The sequence below is a fragment of the Sceloporus undulatus genome, chromosome 5 (assembly GCF_019175285.1).
Source record: "Sceloporus undulatus isolate JIND9_A2432 ecotype Alabama chromosome 5, SceUnd_v1.1, whole genome shotgun sequence".
Lineage (NCBI taxonomy): Eukaryota > Metazoa > Chordata > Lepidosauria > Squamata > Phrynosomatidae > Sceloporus > Sceloporus undulatus.
Genome location: NC_056526.1, coordinates 83530920 through 83555173, shown reverse-complemented (window position 1 = coordinate 83555173; position 24254 = coordinate 83530920). Strand labels below are relative to the sequence as shown.

General features: G+C 37.2%; 1 protein-coding gene across 1 annotated transcript in view; it reads left to right on the top strand.

The window, feature by feature from the left end:
* Nucleotides 1-24254, top strand: part of KMT2E (lysine methyltransferase 2E (inactive)) — a 65350-nt gene that overhangs the window by 12574 nt on the left and 28522 nt on the right. Inside the window, exons 8-15 of the mRNA XM_042469626.1 lie at nt 2239-2411; nt 3500-3538; nt 7904-8116; nt 11336-11466; nt 14018-14135; nt 16045-16154; nt 17011-17275; nt 20881-20979. Of these exons, the coding sequence (XP_042325560.1) occupies nt 2239-2411; nt 3500-3538; nt 7904-8116; nt 11336-11466; nt 14018-14135; nt 16045-16154; nt 17011-17275; nt 20881-20979 (1148 nt within the window). The remainder of the gene's footprint in view (nt 1-2238; nt 2412-3499; nt 3539-7903; nt 8117-11335; nt 11467-14017; nt 14136-16044; nt 16155-17010; nt 17276-20880; nt 20980-24254) is intronic.

Below are 24254 nucleotides of genomic sequence, written 5' to 3'. Positions count from 1 at the left end.
TGCCTTCAGGTTGTTTCCAGCTTATTGTAACACTAAGGCAATCTTATCATGGGGTTTTCTGGGGCTGAGAGTGTGTGGCTTGCCCAAGATCATCTAGTGGGTTTCCATGGCTGAGTGGGAATCCTGATCTTTAGGGTCGTAGTCCCAGTGCTCAGATCACTACGCCATGCAGGTTCTTCTTTACAGTTATATGCTGTTCTAATTATAAATACTTTTTGCACATGGAGGGAATGATTTAATGTGTTAATCAGAGAATATAAGGAATATATATATATATATATATATATATATAATATCATGTTCCATGTGAAATTTTTTATATAAACCATAAGAATCCTTTCACTGAAAAAATAATGATGCAACTTATTTTTAATAAGGTAGACTAATATATATTTAGTTAAGTAGGGGATGGGGGATTTCAGATATCTTTGGACGAAGCCCAGATTGCTAGAAGCACCTTGGTATACCTATAGTAAGCTTTGCAAGTTTACATATACTACCACAATATTTCACTGTTGATAAGAAGAAAATCAGAGTGTCTCAGAACCCCTGATGAACTTGTGGCATGGCAGGGTAGGGAGAATTGTGGTGCTGTAGGACTCACACACCCCTTGTGCTTACATTTCAAGTTGAATTTGGGAAGATTTTAGGACAGATCAAAGTTCATAATTAAAGGAGCTCATTACTGTAAAGTGTGATGATAGTCATGAAATTTTGCATTAAAAAGGATAAGACAACTTCAATAATAATGTTAAGTTATAATAATTATGTGCTGACCTCTAGGTTTAGAAATTACATACCCGTGAATACCAGTTGCTGGGAAACAACAGTTGGAAAAGGCTGTCACATCCTGTATTTGGGTTCCCTATAGACAACTGGTTAGCTAATGATGAAGAACCAGAGTTTTATATATATAGGCCTTTGACCTGACCATTAAGCTGCAGTTACCAGGAAGCAGTTATTAATTAATCTGGCTAAGATTCTGCTGCAAGACAAAGTATTAGTTTACATCCTGCATTCACTGGAAAGGGAAATATGTACCAAATATATAACCTGTTAGTAACCTGTCTGCAGAAGCCAACTGAAGAAAATAAGTGGTTTGCTCTTAGGTTGTGTTCTATGATATTTTTGTTTAGTAATTTAGTAATTCTGTGGTTGGATTGATTTCCTGCTGCTTTTTTAAAACTAGTTTAGGTAGCAGGCTTCATGATATATATATATATATATATATATATATATATAATATTCATATATTCCCAAAAGCTAGATTTCAAGGATATTTTGAATATAGTGTCACCATTCTTTTGCATGAGGATTGTGATATGTTTGAGTATGCTGAGGTTTTCAAATGGTTTGGGAAAGTTGTGGGGGCTGTTGACAGATAAGCCACTGCTCCATGAGCAGTGACTGCCATTTTGGGGATAGTTTGTTTGTACACACACATCCAAACAAATGTAAATTGGGAGGAATGTACTCTTGAACGTGCAAAAAAGGAGTTGTTCACTCCACATGGGACATGGACCATACTTTCCCCATGCATCCTCTGATTTTAAAAGCCTTTTTTTCAAAGCAATATTTATTTTATAACCTTATATATAAAATGCATTTTAAGTGCCTATGGTACCTCAGGAAGAAAAATAGTGGAAATGTACATTTGCGTAATCTAATAAGTACATTTCTTATTTGAGGATTGGTTTGATTAAACTTGTATTTAGTGCCTTTGTAAATTTCATAATACTTTGGAAAAATTGGAAAATTCATTGAGTTAAATAGTCAGAATATAAATCTTTTATAATTTTCTTCTGTCTCCCAAAACCTGATCCTGTGGATATATATTTTACTGATTTTGGTCTAAAACACCCTGCAGAAATAATCCAATTTCAGACCGCTTTAACTGCCCTGGCTCAGTGCTAGGGAATTCTGGGAACTGTAGTTTTGTGAGACATTTAGCCCTCTATAATCCGAGAGCTCTGGTGACACAACAAACTACAATTCCCAGTATTCCCTAACATGAGCCAGAACAGTTAAAGTGATCTCAAACTGGATTATTTCTGCAGTGTGTTTTGGAACTCATGGTTTTTCAAATTTATTTTTGTATGTTACAATTTATATAAAGTTAGTTAATATTTTTTGCCATTAGTATAGTAAGTAAGCAGCATGATAATCATTCAAGGAATATCCAAATACTGAAAAAGAATTACAAGATACATATTTCTTTATCCTTTTTTAAATTAAAAGATGGGGATACCAGTGCAACAGAAAGTGGTGATGAAGTTCCTGTAGAACTATATACTGCTTTTCAACACACACCAACTACAATTACTCTAACTGCTACACGAGTCACCAAGGTCACAGATAAGAAAAGGAAAAAAAGTGGGGAGAAAGAACAAAACATCGCAAAATGTAAAAAGGTATGTTAATTATTAAATTTGTTTACACTTTAAAAAGTTTGATTACAAAGGAATGGTTAAAAAGAGAAGAAAGCATAATCAGAGAAAGTACATAGGATAAAAACATGGGTAGATATATACATTAATATAAGCTGACCATATTTCCAAGAACACATTTTCATGAAGTTAACATTTATAAAATACATATTCATGAGTAGCAATAGCAAGTACATTTCTATACTGCTTGCTTATTTATTTATTTACTTACTTACTTACTTCCCTTTTCCCAGGACTACGACTCAGGGCGGCTTACAACATTAAAAACAATACAGTTAAAAAGATACAAAAATAATACATTAAAATAATATTAAATTACTACAATAAAATAAAAAAAGAAAAATGTCTAAAATACAGTGTGCCTGCGTTATACGCGGCTTTGAGCATATGTTTATAGAAATTGATCTTGCTAGAATATTCTGTATTTCTCACCAAAAATCATTATAATTTATATTATCTGATTGGGAGTCCTTGATCTTTAGAGAAGGATGAAAAGGTCATTCTCAAAGATTTGGAGACCATGAGGGCATCTTACTACATGACCTTTGTGATGGGCTGGTACTGAACTGAGAACAGGGACAAAAAGTAGCAGTGGTAAGCATGCAGATGAGGAAGGTGGGATGGTATAAATGGGCTGTGGTCTCAGGCTAAGGAAGAAAGTAGAATCGTACGATTGAGAAATAAAAGATAGGGATTGAGTTCCTATCTAAGAGGACAAACCAAGGCTGTCTCCAAAGTTACAACACATTTATATACTGTATCTCATAGGCAAAATTATCTTTTATTAGTTGAGCATTCACTGAGCCTTCCAGGAGTAATGAGGAACATATGTACAGAATTAGGAGAAAATTAATGATTTTATAGAAGTAGTTAAAACAAATGTAGGAAGGAAAAAATTCTTTTTTCACTGCCATGGGATTTCTGTCGTCTTTTCTGTAAGATGCATATTTTCTAAAATGAATTGTTTTCTGTATACTCCCCCCAGAGAATATTTGTCTTAATCTTCAATTATCAAAAATTGACATTTTGTATTTGTAATTGGAAATTTTCAGGCCTTTCGCGAAGGTTCTAGGAAATCTTCAAGAGTTAAGGTAATTGTTATTATTATTATTTTTACTATTATTATTTAAATACTTCTATTGTAATTAATGCAGTGTACAATACATTCACAATCTAGAGTGGACTCAAGTGGGAGAGTTCACAAATGCCAATTTGTGTTTGTTATATATATTTTTTAAAAAAAATGTTCAATGTGATCAGTACAAAAAGAGTACAATAGCAACAATAAAAACAAGGAATAAATAAAATTCAAAGTAAAAATACAAAGAAAGCAAACTAGCAGCAGTACCTCAAAAGATTTTTCTGAAATTATTTACAGTACAGTACAAGTATAGTAATGAAATAGCCAGAAAATCAGCCAAAACAAAAACATGCACCTAGATTCAGACATCTTTCATCTTGTGATGGTAGGTTAGTAATGAAGCAATACAGTGATACCTCTTGAGTAAGAGAGTTCCACACTTACAGTGCAGTAAGGCTCTCTTGATGCTTAGTTATTGCTGAGACATGTAAGAGGACTAGGTGATATAAACAAAAGAGGGGAGAAGGTGTCTCAGACCATAATAGTGCTTTAAATATGATAAGCATGATCTGACATTCTTGGAAACAAATTACAAGTCAGGGAATCTTACAATGGGCGAATCACATGCTTCCAGTAGCTGGTACCATTTGATGGTCTGGGTACAGTTGCCATTTCCTGACACATTTCAAAAGCAATTACTCACAGAAGGGAAAGGACAGACCCAGATGTCATCTGAATATTTATAGCATCACACTTCCTATCTCCTTATGCCTTCTTCCAGTAGTTTCATGTAGCTGTTAAACAGCCTTAAGAGGACAGATTAGAAAACTGAAAGAGACCAAGAGCCAAGGAACTGGACAGAAATCTTCTAGTACTTTACTCTAGGAAGAATCAGAACCCTACTGAGAATAAAAATTACAGTGGTCCCTCTACATTTGCTGGGATTAGGGCTGAAGGACCCTCATGAATATGGAAAAAATGCAAATAAAAAACACTACTTTGAAGTTGAAGGTTTTCATGGCCAGCATCCATAGTTTTTTGTGGGGTATTCAGCCATGTTGTAGAAGAGTTTGTTTCTGACGTTGCGCCAGGATCTGTGGCTGGCATCTTCAGAGAGTGCTGACATAGAAGTGAGTGTGGTGCGTGTGCTCTTATCACCACTTCTTAGGTCATAGTGTTGGTCCCAGCAGACTTTCTCATTATTCTTCTAACTGTTCACCTGTCCCCATTATTTCCTTTCCTATGTTGTTGCTGCCTAACTTGTTGAGGCCCAATTTTTTTTTACTTTCCTAAGAGGAAGCATAGAAATCAGTGTACTGCTTGTGACCTATCTGCCTTTCTGTCTGTTATTGTATTCCCATAGCTGTTTATAGCAATAGTTTTATGGATTTAATGGGCCCTCAGTCATCCTTCCCCCATCATATTCAGCTCACAACCACTTCAGGATTCCAGTTTTAAGAGCAGGAATGGGTATCTTTCTGAAGGGCAGTGAGTACACCAACATTTAGGGGACTAGTTGTTCCACAGGAGCTTGATTGTCAGCTGCTTGGTCCTTTCTGTTCTTAGCCATTTCATTTAGAGAGGGCAAATGCAGTAGCAGAGAAGGGAGGACCATTCCATATTTGAAACTACAGCCTAGCAAGTGAGGGCTTCCTCAGCATGGTCCAAGACCAGTCCAGTCCAAGGTTTCTTTGTGTGACAGATTTCTGGGGCTTTCGGATAAGATGCTGAGTCCCCCCTCAAAAGTAGGCAGTGAGGCAGATGCCATAGGTGTCATGGTAGTAAAGGAGTATTCAGATCCCAACAGCACTTCTTCTTCCAGCTTGCTATTCTTTACAAGAAGGAAATGGCCAAATATTCTGATTGTGAGCACACTGGTAGAGAAAGGCAGTCCATGATAAATGACAAAGTATTCTTGTTTATCTTGCTACTGATGAAGTGAACAAGGAAATTGACATCAAGTATAAGATAAAAAAACTCTACTGGCCTTCTTCCTCTGTGGCCCAACAACAATGGTCTTTAATACTATAAATAATAATAATAATAATAAGCACATAGTTCATGTTGACACAGAAACAAATTTGACTCTAGGGACTTGGTTGCTACAGTTGGAGGACAAAGGAGGGCTGTTCAGGCTACTGTTCTTCTGTTACAGTGGAGCATGTTTAAACAGCATTGGTTCCTACCATTTTGAATAAGGCCATTAAGATCTTTAAGTGGCCAAAGCCTTGGGAATTCACAGGACCACCACTGAGGATCCTAAAACGCAGAGGGTTCCACAGTAGTTTTTCTATAGATAGTGCCCATGAGACTGGCGGTTCCCTTCCTCAGGATTTTCACAAATCTGCAGAGTGGTGAGTGGATGGAAGCAGACCTATACATTTCTATCAAGTTAACTATTTTTGCAAGAAGTCATAGATTGGTTGAAGGTACCTACTGTTGATGACTCAGTGACTCTATAGCTTGGTAATTTTCAAGGCAGCAATCATCAAGAACAGGAATGAGGCACTGGTTGATCTAGTTGACACAAAGTATGGTGTTACTCTGTGCCACATCCTAAATTCTTAACTGCATGTTAAGGTAGTCTTAACCCACTCCATGATAGAAGAGACAACTGTATTAGTTGCTTGAACTGTATTTCTTTAGGTTCCTCACTTCATCTTTGAAAGAACCTGGTTAAACTGACTGGCATGATGTGCTTTTTCACTGATTTCTTTAAATTGTTAATTTTAAACTACGGATTGATTGTTTTAGTATGTATTAGTTTTATATGTTCTTTTAAACTGATATGTGTTTTAACTGGTTTATGTGTTTTAACTGATGTTAAATTTTTTCAACTAATATATGTTGTATTTTAATCTGTTGCTATTCCCCGCCTCTATTTGTGGGGAAAGTCAGATAAGAAATTGTAATCATCATCATTTGTGGATTGCATCTAGTTCTTAGCTAGAACTGTAGTTCCAACTGTGATGGCCTTACAGGGACCATGGTTGAGACACTGGTAGATGTATGAGGAGTCCAGTGCCATACAACATTTACTTGGGAAATCTTACATCAACATCTCTGTTTAATTTGTCTAACTTGCACAATAAAGAGGCTGGTAGGTATCCTACCATGTACCTTCAAAGCCAGGGGCCTGCAAGATCTGGTGGTAGAGGCAAGGGAGTAAGAAAATTTATCCCCAGGGTCATACTAGTCTGTGGTCAGCATGAGGAAAAGTTGTATTGTTTCTGGCAATCAGAGGAGCTTCCTACTTTGGATGAATAGGTGCTCAAGATTTCACACTTGACTTCACTCTGATATTCATGTCCCAGGGATTCAGCCATTAATCAACTTTTGGATATTGACTCTAGCACAGCCATGAACATTGGGAAGGCATTGGAACATGTGTTGATCACAGTTGTCTGCCTTTCGTGTCACAGGTTCATGGTCACACAGCCAACAGGAGGCTGTTCCTTTCAGCAAAATGAATAGACTACTTACCTGTCTCTGAGGAATGCTCCACTAATCTCTCTCAACAAGCTTCTAATGTCCCAGGCGATAATTGAATTGATTCCTGGGGCCATTTTCATTCTCATTGTGGTGGACAACATGGTCCCTACTGTCCTGGCGTCAACACCACCTTTCAAATAATATGGAAGATCTTCCAGAATTGTGCAAAAAGACTAAAGTGCTCTGCCCCAGGTAGATGTTCTAGGTTTTCTGCAGTGAAGTCTAGAAAATGACCAAACACCTTAAAATGACAGGTGGCAGAATTGGGTAGTTTCTTGAAATCTTTAGTTAGCTTTCAGCCCCAACAAGTCTCATGCTAGAGGAGAGCTATGACACAAGCTTGATGCCTGTAGAATGCTTAAAACCTATGTCCAGAATCATATCAGACATCAAGTGTACAAACATCCTATTTGTATGTTATGATCTGGGGCATCCAGTCTGTTGGGTTTCTAGGTACTGTACATCATCAATCTCTGGGTGACCACATGGATTACCTAGCTTATTGTTCTTTGAATAAATCATTAATGGGGTTGGCAGCAAGAACAGTTCTAAACACCAGTTGTTCCCACAATAGATTTGTAGGGAAGACACCTGGACAAATTCCTTCAATTTCACCTGGTACTAAAAAATTGACAACTATGGCTTGGTTAGTATACTGTATCTTTTCCTTGCCAAATTCTGTATTAGATTTTATGGATCACTTTACCCTAGCCATAAGGGAACACTTCTCTTGGACATTGGTTGGCTCCAGTTGTTTTACCAGAAATAGACTTACGTGTTTGTTTTGCCTTCTTAAATGAGAAAAAATAGCCCTTTTTTTGGGTCCACTTCACATTAAATCCAAGGTTTTATTCTAATTTTATGTTTACCTATTCTGTTTTAGGGCTCTGCTCCAGAGATTGATCCTTCTGACAGTTCAAACTTTGGATGGGAAACTAAAATCAAGGCTTGGATGGACCGTTATGAAGAAGCAAACAACAACCAGTACAGTGAAGGTGTTCAGAGAGAGGCACAAAGAATAGCTTTGAGATTAGGAAATGGAGATGACAAAAAAGAAGTGATCACCAGCAACTCAGTCTTCAAACCACCAGTAGAGGTAAATGAATGTATAGTGACAGAAGCATTAAGCTTTCATAACTGAATACACTATCACGTACTAAGTAGGAACATAGGGCTCAAAGAGACAGGCCAAAATAAAGCTGCTTCAGGTCACTTTGGAGGTATGCTGTTTAAATGATGCATGCATCCTAAGAGGCCAGAAGCCGCACCAAAACCACGCTCCAGTCCTAAGGACTAGAGCACAGCTTTGGTACAGCCTCTGTCCTCTTAAGATGTGTGTGTCATTTAAACAGCATACCTCCAAAGTGACCTGAAGCAATTTTATTTTGGCCTTTCTGTTCGGTCCTCATTGTTCACTATATTGGAAGTCATATCTTCCTGTTTTAAAATTTTCTGGATTTTTAGTACAGGTTAAAAAAAATTAAGTTCTGAAATTCTCAGCAAGAGATGAGGAAAGGATTACCAGTCATGAGCAATAGCTATCAGAATTAATACTTTCAACTTCTTTTTAGAGGTTGTGTTTTGCAGCATTCTTGAACTTTAATGTTTATTTTAAAAATAACATCAGTGGTTTGCAGTAGGCTTAATTACGTCTGTCCAGAAAACAAGTTACTTAAAACAAAAAGAAAAAAAAAGCTGATTTTCCCCGGTGGCCTCCTAAAGTTTCATATCTGACTTTGGAGGGACATCTAATGACATACATAGAAAATTGTTTGAAACCTGTCCTGATCCTGACAGAACCATAGAGTGCTAAGTTCTTTCCAGAAGGAGCTTCTTTCTTCCTGAAAGATGCTTTTTTGCTTATTGGGTCTAACCAGCCTATGATTCAATGCCAGCTTTTGGTATGAGTCTTAGACAAATAGAAAGAGCTTCCCTTGAAATGGTTGACAATTTTATGAAAATAAGAAGGGGAAAAGGTTGGTTGCTGTTACCTGGTGGGTAACAGTTATACATTTTTTAAATATTCTGGGAAGCTGTTTAGATATTGCAGTAAAGTGAACCTCTTAGAAGCCAAGTGCCCAAATTGCAACCCAAAACCCACTTATTTATTGCGAAGTGCCATGTCCCTCTGGCTTTCCAGTAACAAACTCTGGCAAACTCTGTGCTTGGGTGACGGCACATGTGCCCACAGAGAGGGCTCCGAGTGCCACCTCTGGCATACATGCCATAGGTTCGCCATCACGGAGCTATTGTATTGCCTCAGAATCAAGCATGCACTCTATTCCACTGTTAGCATCAGTAGAAATTGCACCTGCATTTTGATGTAGTTTTCTCAATTACTGCCTCTTCAACCAGTTTTTAAAGCGAGTATCATAAAAATATCATATTTCTTCCAACATGTGTTTCTATATCCATTTACAAAATGTAGAAAATATATTTATAAAAAGACAACATTTTAATAAGAAGTTACTGATATAATTTTGATGAAGAGTTCTTGAGGAACCCTTGTTGAAGGGGGAAAATGATACATTATAGACATATTTTAATCAAATCTAAGAGTTAATAGTGTAATTTATCTTGGTGGCCTAGCTATTCTGCTTCTTTTTACAGAGCGATGGAGTCAGTGGAAACAGGAAAAAACGAAATCTAATGTTCACAGATTTGACTTTATTTGAATGGCTTTAATTTCCCCCGTGAAGCTATAAATTCTCCATGGGATGACTGTTGGCCAAAATATCACAGTGTGATCTTGCAGAGGGCTGAGTTGTATAAGAAAAATTGAAATTGAAAAGGCTTTGCATTTCTCTTTGGAGGTGCAGCTTTCATGAAAAGGAATATTTCAGCCTTTTAGATGCCGAGGAATTCCACAGAAAAATTATGCTCAGATTATCAGTTTCTTAGAATGAAAACAGTTCTGTCATGCTATCTAGAAACATTGTGGTGAGATTGTTTCTAATGGTCTGCTATTCTTCTGAAAATTTGTCACTGCCTTTTCTCAGTTGGAATTTCCCATGATGGCAAAAAGCTGGTATATATCTAAGAGGTGTCATAAAAATAATTGGGTATCCATGTAGCAGTTTAGTAACAAATCATGTTACAAATATAATAGTGCTACTTTTAATGGGAACAAAAGAATAAAGTTAATAGGTGCTGGGTCTAACCCCACATTTATCATGTTTCAAATAAGGTATTATATCCTCCTTTAGGCACCTTGCTCTACAGAAAAAGCAATGTGTCCATAGTGTGCCTGTACATTTAAATAATGTCACAGTAGCTATCAATGTATACAGCAGTTCTGTTCACTTTATGTTTGTTGTTTATCACTGGCAGCACTTAAGAGATGGTAAGAAAGTTACTATCTTTAACCAACTCACTTGCTTTGTACAACATTTTGAAGTGCTATGTTAATTCACCTTTAAATATGTCATGCAGGATTCCCATCCCAGTCCAGGCAAATACTCCTTGTCAGTAAATTACAGAAAATACAAAAAATTAGCGTCAGCTGCCTGTTATGCAATCTATGGAAGGAATCTGCAAGCTATTTGAAAAATTTAATGTTGGTAAAGAGAGACTAAACATAAAGGAAAGTTACATTCTCAGATCTTGTAATAAGAAGCATCTTTGCTTCTTTCCCTCTAGCATCAGCATGGCGCACGTGACGCACTCCTTGGAGGAATGTCCCTGCTTGCAGAGACCGCCTAGATATAGGCCAATTGTCTTTTGATCAGAAGTGACACAATTACAAGAGGTGTGAGTTCCTTAGTTGTTGTGTCAGAGTACAGTAAGATTTTGCTTAGAAAGGCATAATCCCACTTGAGGCTATTGAAATGCACAAAGAAGTTTCCTTTTCCTAGAAATCAGCATGTTGCCATTTTCATTAAAATGCATCTTACTTGGCGTCTGTCCTTTGCACTTATCAGCAAATTAGAGAAGAGACTGCATATGTCATGTGTTGTCGTTCCTTCCCCCACCCCAATTTCTGACCTTTTTTAACCAGAGAGTCTGAAACATCTCTGTGGAGAGAGTTCCCTGATATACTTTGAACAGTTAGTCTTGGTTATCAGTTTGGAGAGTTTATAAATACTCTGAAGTTATTATCATTTCCAAATATAAGTTTTAAGATGTCTGCATAAAAGTAATATGGTAGTTGCCCTTTCAGGAATAAAGTCAATTAGCTTTTGAAAAGAAAAATATCATTTAAATTTACCAAATTGTTCCTTAAAGGGGTATGCTGTAATGCTGTAATCTGTATCTTAATAGCATGAATACAATCAGCTTAATTAGATTTTTTTACATTCTTCTTTTCTTCTTCTAGAGCTATATTCAAAAAAATAAGAAAATCCTAAAAGCTGCTAAAGACTTGCCTCCAGATGCACTTATTATTGAATATCGAGGAAAGTTCATGCTGAGAGAACAATTTGAAGCTAATGGATATTTCTTTAAGAGGTACTTTGCTTTAAAAGTTTGCTTTAAATTGCTTACAGTTTTTCAATTATATATTTTCTCTCTCAGCCTCTCATAGACATTCATTGCCTTGACAATTACAGTGTTTTTTTCTGGCCTTTCTATGCTTGACATCTTATCAACTTGTCTTTCGGTACTGACCAGCTAGTGTTACTCATTGTGATGATTTTATAGTACTGTTCCTCCATAGATCCATCTGAGATACTTTGATATCTCATTTTTTGGATCTTCATGGCTTTGTCTTATCTGAGCTTTTAAACTTTTATTTGTTATATAAGTTTTCTCACTATAATCCTCGTTATATCTCAGTTTCCTGGCCTCATCCAAGATCTCTTCTTTGTATTGGTTTCATCTATTCTTCTTCTTTTACCAGTTAGTCCTTTACAGAACATGTTGTCTTTCTGCTGTTTTTATTTTCACTTTCAAGATAATAACTAGGGCTGTGTGTTTTTTATGTTGTTTTGTTTTGGTTTGTTTTTGGTTTGTTTTTTGGTAATAGCTTTTAAAATTGTGTCCAAGTAGCTTACTGGTGTAGCACTGTAACACTAAACCAGATATAAATGGAAGGATACTTTAGATAAAGTTGCAGAGACTAGATACAGGCCAGTTGTCCTTTGATGGAGCTGACACAGTTAGAAGAGGTGTGAGTTCCTTAGGTCCAAAACGCACTGTAGAAATAATCCAGTTAGTTGTTGTGTCAGAGTACAGTAAGATTTTGCTTTAAAAGGCATATTTCCATTTGAAGCTATTGTAATGCATAAAAAGTTTTCTTTTCCTAGAAATTAGCATATTTACATTTTCCTTAAACTGCATCTTATTTAATGCATCTGTCCTTTTAGTTGGCTGGTATGCCCTGCTTATGCTAATCCCACTAGTATCCTGATCTACCAAGGTTAACACTCATCACTCACAGAAATACATAGTCCTAAAAGTCTCAGGCAGACAAATCCAGGACAATGAACATCCAGAAAAGCTTACTATGCGATGTACATAAATTGCATTTACATACAGTCTTTTTGTGTTGTTTTCACCGGTGCTTTTTCACTTTTTCCCCTCCCTAGTTTAGGGAAAAAAACCTCAACAAATAAGTAGCCATAATTTTGTTTCTCCATTTAAGATTAATGGGGAAGGGGGAGCAGGAGATCCACAAAAGAGCAATACCTTTATTGGCAAGCCAAAATGCAGAAAATGCATCATACAATCTTTTGAAGCTTTACTGGCTTCGTCTTCAGGCAAAGATGTTAAAAAAAAATACAGAAATAAAAAGTGATGACGTTTGAATCGGGCCTGTCTCAGATGTTACTCTGTTGTCAGTTAAGATGGTGTTGAGGGATTTCAGCGCAGGCAGAGGCCATTCCTTCTTAGCCATGTGAGGGCCAGGAACAAAGGGCAATGGCAGGCAAATAATAAAAGTACAATTTCCCAGCCCTCTGAATAGCTGCCCATACATTACTTGTATACTTAAAATAGGCTTCTGTGTGCCCAAGCATCCTTACCATTTTAACCTCCATCATCCAGTTTATAATATGCAAGAAGCAGAGCACATAAGCCAGCAAGCTGCCTTACCAAAGGTAGCTACAGGAAAAGGAAACCACTTAGTAAAAATAGATCCAAATGACGCAAAGCAAATGAGGTGTTCTACCCCTTCACAGGAAATTTTAAAAAACAAAACACCACCAGGGTCAACAGCCACCAGAGGAATTTTTAAAATATAATATCAGATACGGTACTTGGAGTCAACATAAAAGCAAGAAAGCACCACTATACCTTCTCTAGTAATTTAAGACTCATGAGACACAAAATTCTTGTACTTAAAGAAGCTGGTAGCATGAGCTTTCTGAAGAAGTATACTCAAATCTACAAAAGCTCATGCTTCTAGCTTCTTTCTCTCATGTGGTACAAGATCCCTGTGCACACTGATTTTCCAGACTAACATGGCTGTGTCTTTATATTTATTATATTTATTTTAATTGCATAGCAATGACATATATATTTTTTCAAAGGATTTTCCAGGAGGCCTTGTTAGAATGCTAAAGAAGTGAATGATCCCAAGTGGATGTTCTCTCTAATTGTGGCTATCCCTGATTACATCTCAAAGATGATAGAGAAGCCCTCTAATGTGGATCTGGTTGGTTGTATGTACTCACCACATCAGCACAACATAGGTTGCTTGGTTAGGTATGTCAGGTCTTTAAGAAAATTCAATCAAGAGACAACACCAAAGTTGTGAGCATTTCTTGTGGTGGCATAGTGATTTTAAAAAGTAGGTTGTATATTTAGTGCAGTAATCTTTGTCTCCACCTGCCATATTTTAAGCCAAAGAAGCAACCCCCCACCTTTGTCCAAGAGGACTTACTTCCAAATAAGTATGCATAGGATTGCATGCCAACCCTCCCCCAATGGTACTGACATCCTGTAACATAGTAGTTTATTTTAATGTTAAAAGGTTTTTCAAATGTTTGTAAACAAAAACATTTTGTCTGAGATTAAACTACTCTGTCCTATGATTATTTGTTTCTTGTTGCTGTTTTAGGCCATATCCCTTTGTCCTGTTCTATTCTAAATTCCATGGGCTGGAAATGTGTGTGGATGCAAGAACGTTTGGAAATGAAGCTCGGTTTATCAGACGATCCTGTACACCCAATGCTGAGGTAGGCTCTTAATAATAATAATAATTTTAAAAAAATATTTGCTGGCAAAACTTGCTGATTAAACTGCATAAATAAATGGGGAGCAACAAATTTCAAAAGAAAATCCACCTGTCCTTTATTAATTATAGACAATTTATTGATTGTGGAGATCATGAGAAACTGTCATATTTGAAGAAATGGATGTGCCACAACATTATGCTGATGTTTAATCTGTGTTCAGGACAAGAGGCTACTGTCAAGATAGAATATGGAGAAATGGAATGGTTTCCAGGCTGCATTTTACCATCCTACCTGTTTAACTTGTACACTGAACATATATGTAAAGAGGAAAGAGGTGTGAAAATTAGAAGAACACCAACAATTTAAGATATGCAGATGACACAATACTAGTAGCAGAAAATAGCAAAGACTTAGAACAATTGCTGAAGAAAGTAATGAAACCACAAACTTCTTGAACATTAAGAAAACAGAAATGATGACCACAGCTGATCCACATAACTTTAAAACAGATGATGAAGATATTGAAAAAGTTCAAGATTGTTTATAACTTGTCTCAGTCATTAATCCGAATTGAGCCTACTGTCAAGAAATCAGAAGAAGACTTTGAAAGGCAGCTGTGAAAGAACTAGACAAAATCCTGAAGTATAAAGGATACATGATTGAATGCTAAAATTAGGATTGTCCATGCCATCGTATTTCCAGTTTCTGTGTATGATCGTAAAAGCTGGAAACTGAAGAATGGACAGGAGGAAAATCAACTCTTTTGAAATATGCTGGAGAAGTATTGTAACAATAGTGTGGAGTGTTAGAAAAAGACAAATGTGTATTAGAGTAAACCAAGCCTGAACTCTGCCTAGAAGCCAGTGCGGCTAAACTGAGACTGGTGCACTTTGAACATATCATGAGAAGATATGGTGCACCAGAAAAGAGAATAATGCTTTTCAAGATGGAATATAGTAGGAAAAGAAGAAGATCACATTACAGGTGGATAGACTCAATCAAGGAAGCCACAGCCCTGAGTTTGTAGGAGTTGTTAATAACAAAATGTCTTTGAGGTCTCTCTCTTTAAAATAAAGCACATTTTTATTCCCAAATATTCTTTTGACATTGAAACTTAGGTCACTCATTCTCATGAATCATAAAATACATGAAATTTTGGTATATCTTGGGGGGGGGGTAGATACTACAGAACCACTTAATCTATACATTCTGTTGTATGTAAGAAGTGTAGTCATGCTTTGGTTACTGATATGAGAATGGAAATGAAGGGGACATGTAAATTGGTCTTCATTTGCTGTTAAGAGTTCCATCAGAAACTGGTTGAACAAGTCAATATAAAACAATATTATTTTGGCTAGTTGGCTGAAATTTAGTAGGATGTCTTGAGCTAAGCAACAGAAATGACAGGTTGAAATAAAGACAAACTACCTATTCATTCTTTTTCAAATACCCAAGACTGTCTATAAATTATAGGTTGACATTGTTGTTCTTGTTCTTGTTGGTGTTGTGTGCCTTGAAGTCATTTATGATTTAGGTTGACCCTAAGGCAAACCTGTCATGGTTTTTGTTTTGTGTTTTTTTGGGGTTTTTTGGAGCTGAGAGTTTGTGACTGGCCCAAGGTTACCCAGTGGGTTTTCATTGCCAAGCAGGGAATTGAACAAACAATAATCTTGGTCTCCAGTGTCTTAGTTCAACACTCAAACCACTACATCACACTGGCTCTCATAGGTGGAGTATACCCATTTTATAAATTGCTGTAACAGTTATTATTTCAGTCATCTATCCTGCACAAGGGCTTTTTCTAGAGAAGTAATAGCTGGATAAAGTGTTTGTAGAGGACAAATCTGTTTTTAAATTTATTTTTAGATATACATAGTCATATTCAAATATGTTGTGTATCTTCTTTTAGGTTAGGCATGCCATTGAAGATGGAACCATTCATCTTTATATCTACTCCATCCAAAACATTCCAAAAGGAACAGAAATAACTATTGCATTCGATTTTGATTATGGAAATTGGTAAGTAATATTGCACCTCATGATTAAGTTACATTCATATAATACGATTAAGAATAACAATAATTGTTACCACTATAAGAAAGTGAACTTGAAATCATTTTTCACAAGAGTTACAGAGAATCTGTTGTTACTCTGTCATATGTGGCTTTAGAATTGCAATATTTGGAAGCTGCATGTAGCAGTAAAGAATATGACACTAAGAAGTGAACAGACCAAGGTCCAAAGAACTACTTCTGTACATCATATTGTTCTTTTTTCCCCTTTTCTTTGAGCATCAGACTTGAATGTTATCGAATTGATGTCGATACAGCCAAAACTGGCTAGCACTGAAGCTTAGCTGCTGTTTGGTAACACAAATGAAAGGCCACCCAGGCATATGGAATGAATTACAGAGTCTTCCTTGATTCTGACCCTCATTTGTTTATATTTGTGGCAAATTGGAAATCATATTTGATATTCAGTTAACTCTTTAAAACATCTCTTTTGTAACTGGAGATTACTTTAAAATGCATCCCCCTTTAGAAATAATCCAGGTTGACACCACTTTAACTGCTATGGCTCAATGCTGTGGATTTCTGGGATTTGTAGTTTTGTGAGATATTTAGCCTTCTGTGTCAGCCAAAAACAAACTACAAATCCCAGAATTCCATAACATTGAGCCATGGCAATTAAAGTGCTGTCAACCTGGATTATTTCTGCAGTGCGGATGCAGCCTGAGTCTACAGTCCGTCAGAACACTGGGGAGTTTAATTCACAGTAAACATACATAGGATCAGCAATTAAGAATATTATGTATGGTGTTTATAAATCATATAATCATGTTTTTTCCCCAATTTAACCCTTTCTTTTTTTAAAGCAAATACAAGGTGGACTGTGCCTGTCTCAAAGAAAATCCTGAATGCCCAGTCCTTAGGCGGGTTTCTGAGCCTACAGAAAACATAAATACAGGATATGAAACTAGAAGAAAAAAGGGCAAAAAAGAGAGGGATGCTTCAAAAGAGAAGGAAACTCAAAACCAGAATATCACTTTGGATTGTGACGGAGCAGCCACCAAAACAAAATTTCCAGACAACAGGCAGCGGAAGCTTTCTCCACTTAGATTGTCAATCTCAAATAATCAGGTATTACGGTGCTTTCTAGCGTAAATTAAACACTTTACTTTGAATCTCTGCACATGTGGAGTTCCTACACAAGTAGTGTTCTTGTTTGCTCCATTATGGAGTGCAGCTCCATGGGCACATGAGCTTTGTTTGCATTTTGAAGCTCCTGAACCTACAGTCTGCCTGGGAATGGTTGAGGGTGTATGGTATGACGTTGTGCTGGCACTTTACCTATCCTTATCACATTACATCAATATGCATCAGAATATTTGCTCTGAATATTTTTGCAGATCACTGATGTAAGAACATCATGCTGTGCCTCAAGATCCCAGGATCATCCTGTAGGGGCTTATTGCTAATCACAAAATTTGCCACATGCCTTATGTCAATGGAAGATAAGAATGTATTAATGTAAATTGTTTAAGTATACATTATTTCAAAATGCCACTTTTTTGTGAAGTTTTTTCTTCTTCTTAATCTGGCAGTGGCAGTTGTTTAAGAAGATTTTAGATGTATGATCATGTTGCGTAACTTTGTTAAGGGAGTCATTCTTTAGTAAAAATTTGTAAAGCGTTAGGATAATGGTAAGATACCAAGTTATTACATCACCTTGCTCACTGGAAATAACAGTTGATGTTGATCTTCAGTAAAGGAGCTAGTGCCTTTTCCAGCTTGGTTCCATGTACACTGGTGCCTCGGGATACGAAATGATCGGGTTACGAAATTTCCGGGATACGAAAAAGTTGGATTGGCAAAAACTGTTTCGGGTTACGAAATATTTTTCGGGTTACGAAATTCATTTCGGCGCGAAATTCAAATGCTGCAAAGTGCAGCTATAGGCTTTCCAGTGCTAACGGAAAGCCTTTTCGGGTTACGAAATTTTCGGGTTACGAAAGGAATGGCGGAACGAATTAATTTCGTAACCCGAGGCACCAGTGTACATTGTTTTAAGACCTGAAGACCAATGAAAACAAAAACTAAAGAGGGATGGGAATTTGGGATGGAGGAACTTGTATTTGCAAATCAGCCGGCATTAATATTTCATAGTTCTGATAAGGACTTCCATACAAGGACAGTAGGTAAAAAAAAAAAGTAACATTGTTAGAAACAATTGAGATTTTAAAGTTCTGTCCTGATTTTTATGAACTTTATTTGATAGAATTCAAAGATATAGTTCTGTTATTCTGGAAAATCAGTATGCAAAGAGATTTTGTACCACTTTTGAGACTAATTGAAAGACAGACACTGGTATCCTCGAATGCATGGAAAGCTCTTGCTGTCAGCTTCTTTTTTCAGTTAATCTCAGAGGTGCTACAAGATCCCTTTGCATACTGTTTTTTATATCTGAGAAAAATAGAAAAGGGCCTGCCAAAAATAAAATAGGAAATTAAGAAGATAATGGCTAAGTTTGAATGCAGCAGTGAGCAGAATTCCAGCTAACCATGAATGGTGGTGCAGTCAGCCTATTCGCTCCTCTAACAGCAGCTCAGTTAACTAGGAATGGAAATCTTTGCATGTTATTTGAACTGGAACTCTTGGTTTGCATATGAGCAGTATTCCTGGATTAATGTTTCCCACATCATTAAGCTTTTCATTCCTGGCGGGTTTAGCTACACACACAGATGAAAGGAGCCCAGTGGGAACAAAGCAGCACACAGCTTATTCCTAATAAATCAGGATTCTCTAGAATCCTGGTTTAGTTTTGCATGCAAATACAGTCTGTATGGGGCATGATGAGCATGTGAATTTGAAACATGCATTATTTTTAACTTTTAATTGCCTTGGAGGAAATGCATCTGAATAGCAAAAATAATTTGCTTTTCCAGTGGTCTCCAAGGCATAGCATGCAATTCCTACAGACACTGTCTGCAGAGACACATATTCAGATTGCTCTACTTTGGGGGAAGGACATTTCAGCCCATTGCATACAAATGTCCTTCTGCTACTTTTCTAAGACTAGGTGGGCTTATATATTCCCCCAAATATGTTTTAAAAACAGTTGGGGGAACTGTATACGTGCTGGCATAAACTGCCATGTAGGTGTGACATTGCCATAGCCCTAGAGTTATGTCCATTGACTTTTGCAAAACTTGTTATATTAGTGATTAAATACTCCAAATAAAACTGGGAGGTAAAAGAGATGGGAGAGTTTGGATCCAGTGTTTCTCATTTGGTTAAAACCATATCATAACTCGGAGTGCAATGAAAATGTGTTTTGATAGTGGTAATATTTTGCTTTCCATTTTTTCTAACTATACATTCTAACTTTCTAAAACTGGTTGCAGGCCAGAATCCAGGGGTATACTTCCGCTGGATCCTGTTGCTTCCACCACAGGCAGTGGCTCCTCTCTAGCAGCCCTCTGTATAGACTAAAAACATGCTTTAGAAGGTTGGAAAATCATCTGAAGCACACATGATCTGACATCCATCTGGCAATAGCTAAGGGATAGGATTGCCAGATGGAAAACTGGAGGGGCTCTATACCTTTATTGGCTGTGTAGAAAGGGGAATTTGAGCAGGTGTTGGTTGTTAGCCTGGCTGCCTACGAAGCAATACCTGCTGAAATTATTTCTTCTCCAGAGCCATTAAAGATGCAGGGGTCTCACACATTTTCATTCTAGTGGATGCAGTGGGAGGGGATGAAAGTCCCACTTCTGCTGGGTTGGATGATGAAGTATACCATTAAATGGGTTGGATGATGAAGTATACCATTAAATGTTGGTCCCAGAATAGTAACAGAGATTTGTGTCCTAGACAATATTAACATGTTACAAGTATTTGTATATTTGTAACTGTGCGGAATACACTTCGGATATCTAGTACTTGTAAAAATGGTTTGTACAGGTTCAAAAACTTGCTTTTCAGGTAGGATTATCTCAAGTCCTGTCCGTTTGTGTGTGTGTAGTAGTAATATATAGCTAAAATTATTTTATTAGTTGTGCCAGTGACAAAATACTAGTCATTTTTAATTGACAATTTTATACACAGAACTGTGGCTGAATTCGTAAACATACACACACATACACTTAGTGTTCTTAATGAAGTGGCAAATGCATTCTTAAACATTACTTGATTCCTAGTTTAGCTGAACTCTTATGAATATTTTTATCTTCTAGATGGTAAAAGTAACCTTAATTAAGTAAAGTATCTTCTGTATTTAGAAACAAACTTCCTAAAATGAAATAATGTAGTTTTGGATCATAGTTTCTTTCTATCTTTTTCCTTTTCTTTTTTGTTAATAGCTGAACAATTAATCCACTAAGCAGTCATCATGAATGTTTTAGCTTGCATATATTCAAATAGCATTAAACCTTATGCAACTATTTATGTATTTGGAGTAGGAGAAATATTTTAGTCAGTTGATACTCATTTTTTGTGTAAGAAAGTGTAGGTTTTGCATGTTGGCTAATTGGCTGGCTATTCTTGTAGTGATGCAAAACTTCTTACAAAGCAATCCTGTGCCTGTCTACTGAGAAGTAAGTCATATTGAATTCAGTGGGACTTACTCCCAGGTAAGTGTATAGGATTGCTGCCCTAGTATTGTATTGCATTTAGAGTTCCCTAGGTTAAAGCAGCAGCAGCAATAGTTGTAGAGCTTCTGTAAAGCAGTCATTTCCATCTTTCAGGAGCCAGATTTTATTGATGATATAGAAGAAAAAACTCCTGTTAGCAATGAAGTAGAAATGGAATCAGAGGAGCAGATTGCAGAAAGGAAAAGGAAGATGGTAAGTTGGGAAGCTAGTAGCTGCTTAAAGCTGTCACTGAAGTTTAGTGACAGCTGCTCTTCCCATGCTAATTGTTGCTGCTTCTCTTAGGTATTTAGCATTTGAGCATATTTGAAATCTGCTCCTTGATACATGATAACCATGTCTCAAACTTGCTTATGTGAATGAATTGGTGAATATGTTTCTATTTTTGGCTTGATTGCTAATTTCTGGAAAAGGTGTGTATGCTCTTTCTTGGAAGTTTCCTTGCAAATTGTTTTCTTTTTCTATGTATTGTTGTAGTCCCTAGAAAACGCTTTCTATGTTTTCATACAGATGGTTGGGATTTATCTTCATTGGTCAAATACAAAGAGTCCAATATGTTCCTTGTTGTTTATTCAAATGAAATAAATTTTAAAAAGGGTGGGAGCCAAAGGAAAATCTTCCTCTATAAGAAGGCAGAAATTATTGACAAAGAGTATACAAATATCATGGCCTGTGATTACTAAAAGAAAAAGAGGCACACAAATATGCTTAATTTGCATATTTCTTTCTGAATCTTGCCTTATTTTTTAAAAAAAAGAAGGATAAGGACATTGCGCAGTAGCTTGAGTACAACAAAAGATGAACAGAAACAGTGCACATATGGGAGGTCCACAAATGTGGAGGATCCTGAAGTAAAAGGATAATACAGAAGGGACTGAGTAGTAGACGTTTGAAGAAGATTGTTATAAGCCTCCCTATTGAATATAAAGTAATTTTCTGTAGGTGCTTGATATCTTGCTTGATCTGCTAAATCATCAAATCCAGTCTCTTCCTTCCATGAAATATGACAGGTAGGAATTATGTTAAATTCTTCCTAATTTTGAACTGCAATTTCTTACCCTTAGTATGGGTTACGAACAGATCTTAGTGCTTATGCTTTCCACTTTTCTCTGCCTGAATTCCCTTTCTAGGAAGTTCCATTTGTTCTTGATAATTACGATGACTGCCATAACTAATCCATCTACCCAATATTGCATCTTTTCTTGTCTCAGCTACACTTCTGCCTTGGAGCTTTGAATTTAATGAAGGTCCAACACCCAGTCTTTCCATCCAGACTTTATGTGCTGGTCTTACAGAATTTGACTCTTGTTGTCCTATAATAAGCATATGACAAATCTTACTATTTCTTCCATTTTCAGTTACTCCATAATCCCATTTCTCCTTGGGGCTACATAAGATGCTGTGCCCTGCATGAAGGGCATTCCCAAAGAGTCCTTCAGCTGACCTGAGGCAATTGTGTTCTGTTTCCTGAAACATTTCAGTATTTTCAAAATGTAAATTACTGTGGATACCTTGGCAGAAAATAGAGAAAAATGTTAATGTCCCTTTTCTGCACTACATCTAAAGCTGAAGTCTATTTTATGTAGTATTTCTACTAGATGATGGTAATTGTGTCCATGCTGGGTTTCTTTTCTCTAGTATCTTCCTATTTCTGTCTTTTCAGAAAAAGTAACAAAATTCACTGCTTTAGTACTGTAATCATGTTCTACTGCTTTTCCAGTCTTTACAGTTGCTTTAAATGTTTTTTGTATTAATTTCAAACTTTTATTATTAAGCATTTATAGCTTAACATGCAAATGTATGCCTTTCCTTGTGTCCTTTCTGCCTTTCATTCTGTGAAAGTCCTCCCTGTGCCTCAAAAAAATAAGCTGCCCTGATGAATTGTCAGGAACATTTCCTCTTTTTCTCAAGTCCTTTTTTCAAAACTATATGGCATTGTTTTAAACAAAGCCTTTTATGGCTTTGCATCTCCTTTATTTCCAGACTTGTATTATTCTCATCTTTATTCCTCATGTGTCATTGCCTCTAACACAAACTGAAGTCCCCAGGGGCTGGGTGGGGAGATTATTGTTTGTAAAGGAATCTTTGTTTTGTAATGCAGAATTCCAAAAGTCAAATGTGTGAAGCTGCCTGAGATGAAACTTAGAAAGAAATTGTATATGTTTTAGGGGTTGGGGGATAGCTAATTTAGAGGGATTATTTCAGGCCACACAAGAGCCTGAAATTTGTTCAGTTAATCTATGGCCCATTACAGACGGGCTCTTGAGGCACCCTCATCACGTGTTAGGGGTTGGCCGGGGACCTAGCGTCCACACCGGCCTCACCCCTAGCACGTGACGGGGGCGTAATAATGGCGGCGCCCTATACACACAGGCGCCGCCATTATTACGTTGCGGACGCATAGCGTCTGCACGTTGCGCAGCACTTATGACGTCGCGAGTGCGCCATTGGCGCCTTGCAGCATCATAACCGCACCGCAGGAAGAAGCACCATTTTGGGGCTTCTTTTTTGCTCCGCGCGGTTTGGCTGCTGCGGCTCCCTCGTGGAGCAACCAGCAGCGCCGGCAGACCGCCACTTTTAGGCGGTCTGTAATGCGCCATAGCCATCACTGGTAGCTATATTATTTATCTTTTTTCATTTCATAATTATCCTTACTGAGGACTAATATGTAACTCTTCTTAGCTGTACTTTGTTTGTTCATTTATTGGCATATGGTAAATTGATATCTATGTGCATTTGACATATTTGACACCACCACCCATTTATTAGTTTGAAAATTGGTTTATTCATAAGGAGAGCCAGCAAGGATGGATGGAGCATTTTTTATTGACATTGTTTTAACTGTGTTGTGTTGTGTTTTTAACTGTTAGTTTGAATACTACTACAGTGTGCCTGTGTCATATGCAGGTGCACCTTACGCGACTTCCAGCATACAGTGCCGGGCCACCAAAAAAGCAATGGCATGTGTGCCACCATGGGCACGAGCCCCATTATCTTTAATGAGGCTCAAGCATATGCAGAATTTCCCTTACCTTACACGGGGGTTGTGATGGTCCGGAAGGATCCCCTGCGTAAGGGAAGGTACCACTGTACTATTTAATTCTTTTTTAATTTTGTATTAATGTTTTTGTTGTATCCCTTTTAAATTATTGTAAGTACTGTATCTATGGCCCTACGACGGGCTCTTGAGGCACCCTCATCACATGTTAGGGGTTGGCCGGGGACCTAGCGTCCACACCGGCCTCACCCTAGCACTGACGGGGGCGTAATAATGGCGGCGCCCTATACACACAGGCGCCGCCCTATTCGTTGCCACTTGAATCTCATTTTGGGGAAAGGTGGGATATAAATCCAATTAATAAATAATGAGGAGAAAGCAGGTGAACTTTTGAACAAGTGTTCCCACCAATATGCTTGGTTCTTCCCAGTAAAGGCTTTCCCTTTTCGTTCTTAGGAGGCCATCACAGAGG